The sequence below is a fragment of the Talpa europaea genome (assembly GCF_964194135.1).
Source record: "Talpa europaea genome assembly, chromosome: 3".
In the NCBI taxonomy this organism is placed as follows: domain Eukaryota; kingdom Metazoa; phylum Chordata; class Mammalia; order Eulipotyphla; family Talpidae; genus Talpa; species Talpa europaea.
In genome coordinates, this window is record NC_140069.1 from 142,027,349 (window position 1) to 142,034,201 (window position 6,853).

The window sequence follows — 6,853 nt, forward strand, 5'->3', positions numbered from 1 at the left end:
GCCAAGCTCTGCCAACCCTCCCGGAACCCTGGTGATGGTGAAAAGAGCACATCAGTTTGCCACAGATCAGAAAACACACACAACATACAGGAACTTCACAAGGTCAAACACAATGTGCTACTGGAATGGCACCTGCTTTCTCCCTTTACTTCTTGGTGGACTGTGCAAAAGCCACAGCAGGGAGAGAACTCCACACCTCCTGCGTGAACCCAGACCATCACGCTAAACTCTGATCGTGATCACGATGGCCTTTATCACCACCACTCATACAAAAATCTTTTGTAAAAAAGTCCACATCAGGGCCTCCCCGGTGGTGCAGCAGTTGAGTGCTGGGTTGCGAAGCTGCCCACAGCCTCTGCAGCGCCGGTTCGATCCCCAGCCGTCAGTGAGGGTCCCACATGGCGTGCAGACCTCTCCTGCTGCGCCCGCTGCTCCCCTCAGCAGTGTATTTCATCCGTCTGCCCGTTCTGTTCCCCACTCTGGCTCTGGTGAATTCTCTCACCCTCCCTCGCTTCTGACTGTACCCAGTGCATGTATAAATAAATAAATAAATCTTAAAAAAAAAGAAAAAGTCCACATCACTGGGCTTTTTTTTTTTAAGATTTATTTTATTTATTTACACATACAAGAGCTGGGGTGTAGGCCAGAAGTGTGGGGGGGGGGGGTGAGAGGATTCACCAGAGACAGAGTGGGGAGCAGAACAGGCAGAACTACTGAAATACACTGATGAGGGGAGCAGCGGGCCGGGGATCAAACTCATGCTGCAGTGGATAGCTTCATAGTGCTGAGACTTAACCCCTTGCGCCAGCAGGGAGGCCCTCACTTGTGGTTTTTCAAGACTGTTCCCAAGGAAGCAGTACAGATTATTAATTGCATTAAATCTAGCCCAAGCAGAGTTATTTTCTTAATACGCTGTGGGTCGGAGTCACAGGCGAGCACACAGCGCACCAACAAGCACTGTGCCACTGTGGGCGTCACCAGCAGGGAAGCCATTTTTCCTTGAAAGAATGACTGACAAGTGATAGTTATTCAGATTTAGGTATTTGGCAGATATTTCCTCAAACAAGAATGACATGAGCCTGTCACTTCAACATCCATTCGAAGTACAAGATAGACAAATGGCTCTTAATGTCAGGGTGTAAAAAGTTAATTGATACATTTTCAGATTCCACATTGCAACTAACCTTTAAGAAACTGCCACTTGTCAAATTCTGGTGTGATAGCAAAGATGAATATCCATGATTAATGGAAAGGGTACTTAAAATACTTCTCCCTTTCCTATTATGTACCTGTGAAAAGCCAAATTCTCTTCCTATACTTCAAAGAATCACTGGCAGGAAACTACATCTAAGCAGACTTGAACAGCCATTGCCTTCTAGTAAGTCAGACACGAGGAATTTGCAAAAAATGCCAATTGATGCCATTTTCTTAGGAGGTGATTTTTGTTTTGAAAAACTCATTTTTCATAAAATGTTATTTATGCTACCTGCTAGGAGCTTACTTGACTCATTTAAAAATAACTTTGAAAAACATATAACCTGGTTTTAGGGAGGCGGGTGGGGTGAGAAAAACCCACACAACCAAAAGCTCTTTTGAGTAGTCAGGCCACAAAATTAGCGAAGTACTGGACCAAACTATTTCGGAGACGGGTTGTTTTAACAAAGACAATTTGATATTATAATATTAAAGAGAAAAAGCACAATCAGCAATTTAAAAGATCTTTTCCAGAAAGTAAAACCTTCGGGCCTCCCAGGTGGCGCAGGGGTTAAAGACAGCGTTATCAAGTGACTGCCAGCCAGTGCAGCACAAGTTCAATCCCTGGACAGCCAGGGAGCTACGCACATGGTGCAGCAGACCTCTCCTGACTCACCCGCTGCCCCCCTCAACAGTGTATTTCAGAAGATCTGCCTGTTCTGCTCTCCACTCTCTCCGGTGAATCCTCTCACCCTCCACACCTCTGGCTTACACCCCAGTTCTTGTATGTATAAATAAATACATCTTTTAAAAAATAAAGAAAGAAGGCAAAACCTTAAAATTATAATAAAATACAAAGCGTGATTCTAGAGTCTTGGAACTTGTTTCTGTGACACTTATGGCCAGCCCTGACTCCTGCCAGGACAGCACCAGAGCAGGATACACAGCTGAGCTGTCAGTATTTCAACCTGGGGCCCTAAGCTTCTCCAGCTAACTCTCCACCTGCTCACTCCAAGCAACATTTTATCCCTGATCCCCCAGGCTCATGAGCACCGGGGTAAGCCCCACTGGGTGCACACCGTCATGGGCTTGAAACAGGGGGCCCAGCACCTCTCCAAGTCTCAGGGGTCTCTTGGCTCTCTAGAGAGATCACCAAAACTCCCTGCTGGGGTGGCCTTCCCAGCTACTGACAGATTCTAAAGCTTTTTTCAGCTTCACTGCCAGAATTCAGCTGAAATACACTTTGCCTACTTAACAAGTGGAAAGCAAAACAAAACCAAAAGCTAAAAGAACAAAGCAGACCAATGAGAAGAGTCAGCAAATCGGATAACAAAAAAAAAGAACATTTACTTCACTGATACAGATCAAGATGACTTAACTAGCGGCTAAGAAAGGACCCAGTGTACATGGTGAACCAGCCATGTTTATTCAAAGTCACAGAGACTAGAATATGCTCCCGTCCACACGCTGCAGTTGTTCAAGCTGCTCTGTGTGTGTGTGTATGTGTGTGTGTGTGTCAAGTGAACACACAATGCTTAGGAGTGTGAGGTTTGCTGTGTTGGGCAGGTGGGGGTGGGGGGCAATTGTAACGGCCTGTGCTAAGGCACTTCCCAGAAGCATAAAACTGCTCAGTTGAAAGGTCACGGTGTGCGTTTCCTAAGTGAGGTTTGTAAGAGAGTAAGGGCGATGCCTGGGGGTGAGGGAGCTACTGACACAGATGAGCTTCCTGGGTGGTGAGCAGTGACGAGCTAGAGCTACTTTATGACGGGGCCGTTCGCGGCCTACAGTGAGTGCTAGCAGGTTGGTGAGAGCAGCTGTGCATAAGGTTGAGGTGGAACACTGAGGACACCCCCCTCATCCTAGAGAGCTTCAGACTCACTCTTCCCAGCTGTCCTGACTGGAGAGGTGAGGCTTCTTCATTGAAGAGAACAAATTTTGTTCATAATTGTCAGCCAAGTTGTTCTCAAATGTTAGATTTAACCACTGCAGGTTTCCCCCACTATGTGAAAGTAAACGGCTCCTATTTGGAATGATTTGGCAGGTTATTGTGGGGCTGCAGGAGTGATATTAATGAACTTCTATGGGAGAAAAAAATTAAGGGACCGCAGGTCCAAAAATTAACCTAGAAATCACATGAAATGGGAACAGTCTACTATTAGATAGTGGGGATACTTGTACCTCTTTATTACCTATAAACATAGATTTCATGTCACGGTCACTTACTATTGTCATTGTTTGCGTCAGTGAAATCCATTACAAATCCTCAAGGTACAGAGACTGTCTCCTTGAATTCTTTCTGGAAAGCACTAAGATAGCTATGCAAAAAATGAAAGCTGCAGTAAGTACATCCTGACAATGCTATTTAGGGGATTTAAGAAATGTGGCAGAACGTATGTAAACAAAATATTTTTTAAGAGTTCAGACTAATCTTAAGTATATTTCTAGTTCTAATAAATCCCTTCTACTTTGGGTAAGAGACATCTCAAAGGGAAGTTGGAGTTGAGGCCATCACAGACCCCAAAGCCAGGAGGAGTGAAAGGGACAGATGACCTGCCCAATCCACTCCCAGCAGCAGGCCTGGGCAAGGAAAAATCCTGAACTTTCCAATCGAAAGAAAGGGATGGAAAGTCAGCACTGCTCTCCAGGATGCACTGGTCAAGACTGTCTGAAACCTAGTCTTCTATCTTCATCTTTCCTTTCAAAAGTTCCAGCTAACCTAAACTCCAGAAAAGTGTGCAGGAGCATCTCCCCTGGAATATATGCCCCATGAGGACAGAGTCTTTTTTTGGTATCATCAGTGCTGAGAACAGTGTTTATGCAAGACACACTTTCTTTTTTAAAGATTTATTTATACAAGAACCGGGGTATAAGCCAGACGTGTGGGAAGAACCAGGGTATAGGCCAGACATGTGGGAGGGTGAGAGGATTCATCAGAGACAGAGAGGGGAACAGAACAGGCAGACTGACGAAATACACTGCTGAGGGGAGCAACGGGCAGGACAGGAGAGGTCTGGCGCGCCATGTGGGACCCTCGCCGGCCAGCTGGGATTGAACCCGTGCTGCAGAGGCTGCAGACGGCTTCACAGTGTGGCACTCAACCACCTGCGCCACCAAGGAGGCCCAAGACAGACTTTCAATAAGTTACCACTATGTCACTTCTTTCAAGTGGGGGGAGGCTATTCATATAACCTTCAAGTCTCTGTCCACTTTGGCTCGAATAGGGAAAATAATGTTTAAGAACTAAAGCATGCTAAGAATATCAACAGAGATCTACAATTCCACTTGAGCAGGACTTAAGTATTGCGGCACAGATGGAGAAGAATGGAGTTGTATTTGGAGACAGGTACTGAAGGGAAAAACATCTCTGTCCCAAATAGTCGGGGAAGAACTGACTTGGCCCCCCATGGATCAGGGACTCGGTGAAAGCTCTTAACTTCAAGCTGTTCAGCAAGATACAAACAGATCAAATAGATGGAAAGTATATGAATGCGGTGCCATTAGACTATATAACACACGGCATGCGTAGTTCACAGACAGAAAATCAGCAGAAGCTGGAGAAAAACTTGATAGAAAAAGCAGCGCTTTATCTTACTTAACACAAAGGCAAAGGCAACATGTGGTAGGCAGAGAGAAGGTGAAGAGTCTACCAGAGAAAATGAGCAAAATCTCCAAGACAGAAAAGAGCAGGTGCTTTTGTGACACCATGAAAAAATGGCTTAGCCAGAACTGTGTGATGTCCAGACAGTGAGCAGAAAGCTGGTCAGAATGGACAAACAGCCCTGATGAGGACAAGTGTTGAAATCAAGCAGAACGGTTTAGAATTTATGCCAAAGAAAACAGTAAGTCATTTCAGTCCTAAGTGGACAAATGAAACAAAAAGAACTTGAGAAGAACTTAGATGGGCTGGGTGCCCTTCCCGACCCCGGCCGGCACTCCGCTCTGCTTACCTCGGCGGGCAGCTCGATGGACTTGTTCCAAGCACTAGGTGTCCACTGCTTGGAGATACTGACTTTGACATTGCTGAATGTTTTTCTCGACGCGTGGAGCAAGGAGTAACTATGAAATAGACAAAAGTCAGCCGAATGGACAGCAAGGAAAAAGGCACTCAATAAAATCAGAGATATGTACCACTTGTCTGACTGAACTTTAGAACTCTTCTCTTGAAGAAAAGGAAAAGCATGACTTTAAAGAACCAGCAATTGAAACAGACTCTACTAAGCAAAAGTTAAACACAACCAGTCCTCTTCACCATGAGTTCACTCAGAACTGATCCTTGTACCAAGAAGATGGGGGTGGGACTAGACCCAACCAACTCTGACGTAACTGGAGAACTGTCTTCTCAGTTTCCATTTTAAGAAAACATCCAATAGTGGTCCTTTCAACAAAAGTTAATAATAAATCAACAAGGAAGAAATCATCACAAGAGCTGAATCACTAGGTTGTGAACTGCATGTCCCTCATACCGAACAATCTGGCTTCTGTCATCTATAGGCCACTAAAGAAAGCCACTGACGCCAAAGGGTAATGACCGGGGGCTATTTCTTCAGTGGTGCGAAGCAGGAGGGGCCGTAAGCCTCCAGGATTCCTCTCATTGTCTCACCTTCCTCTGGTGCTTACGGAGGCCCAAGGCATTCCCTGAACAAGCACCTCATTTGTCCTCAAGCTCTAGGTTATTTTTTTTTTCTTTAAAGATTTGTTTTAATTATTTATGCATACAAGAACTGGGGTGTAGGCCAGAGATGTGGGGGGTGAGAGGATTCACCAGAGACAAAGTGGGGAGCAGAACAGGTAGATCTACTGAAATACACTGCTGAGGGGAGCAGCAGGCGAGACAGGAGAGGTCTCTGCGCCATGTGGGCAGCTCCCTGGCCGGGTATCGAACTTATGCTGCAGAGGCTGCGGATAGCTTCATAGTGCTGAGATTTAACCCCTTGCACCACCAGAGAGGCCCAAGCTCAAGGTTTTAACTGACGAAGGACTTTATGTTCGATCAGGCATTCTAAACGATGGCCCTGACATTTTAGAACCCCAAACGCTTTGCCGTGGTGGGCTGCTGTGTGGTGTAGGGTGTTCAGCAGCATCCTCACCCCTACTCGTCAGAGGCAGTGGCAGTGCTTCCCTGTGCAACAACAGACGTGTCTCCAGGCACTACCAGCTATGGGCAGAGCAGCCCTGGGAACCACAGCACTGGCTCCAGAAAGTACAGGAGTAAACCAGTCTGTTTCGCGATAAGCCCCTGCCCATCACCGCATTACACACACGCCTCGCAACAGCTTCCTCGGTGAGGAAAGCAGCAAGAGATCACCGACCTGAAGAAGGTGAGCAGGAACACGACGACATGGTGATGGCTGAACCGCGAGAACAGAGTTCCTCCCTGGAAAATACTGGGCCAGGCCATGTTCTTCCTGAAGTTCCTTCTGCCTTTGACCTTGAAGCTAGGATAGTCAATGATTTACGTCATTTCTTCCTTCTGGAAAGACAAATACATCATTACCATTACTCGATATAGGCAGTTTATCCCAATGCTGAATTATTTAGATTTATAACCAGTCAGCATATAAACAGGCTTGGGGGGAAAAAATTCACCAAGGCTAGCTGACACCAGAAAACTTGAATGGTGATTATGTTTTATAGCTAGTCCTTTTTTAAAAACCCTTGA

General features: G+C 45.9%; 1 protein-coding gene across 5 annotated transcripts in view; it reads right to left on the reverse strand.

Moving 5' to 3' along the window:
* SLC37A3 (solute carrier family 37 member 3) overlaps positions 1-6,592 on the reverse strand; it is a gene marked incomplete at both ends in the record, with an annotated part of 31,617 nt that extends 25,025 nt beyond the window's left edge. For all 5 annotated transcript variants that reach the window (XM_084229212.1, XM_084229213.1, XM_084229214.1 and 2 more), the window contains 2 exons: positions 5,142-5,250; positions 6,504-6,592. In XM_084229212.1, the coding sequence (XP_084085338.1) occupies positions 5,142-5,250; positions 6,504-6,592 (198 nt within the window). The remainder of the gene's footprint in view (positions 1-5,141; positions 5,251-6,503) is intronic.
* Between the last annotated feature and the right edge of the window lie 261 nt (positions 6,593-6,853).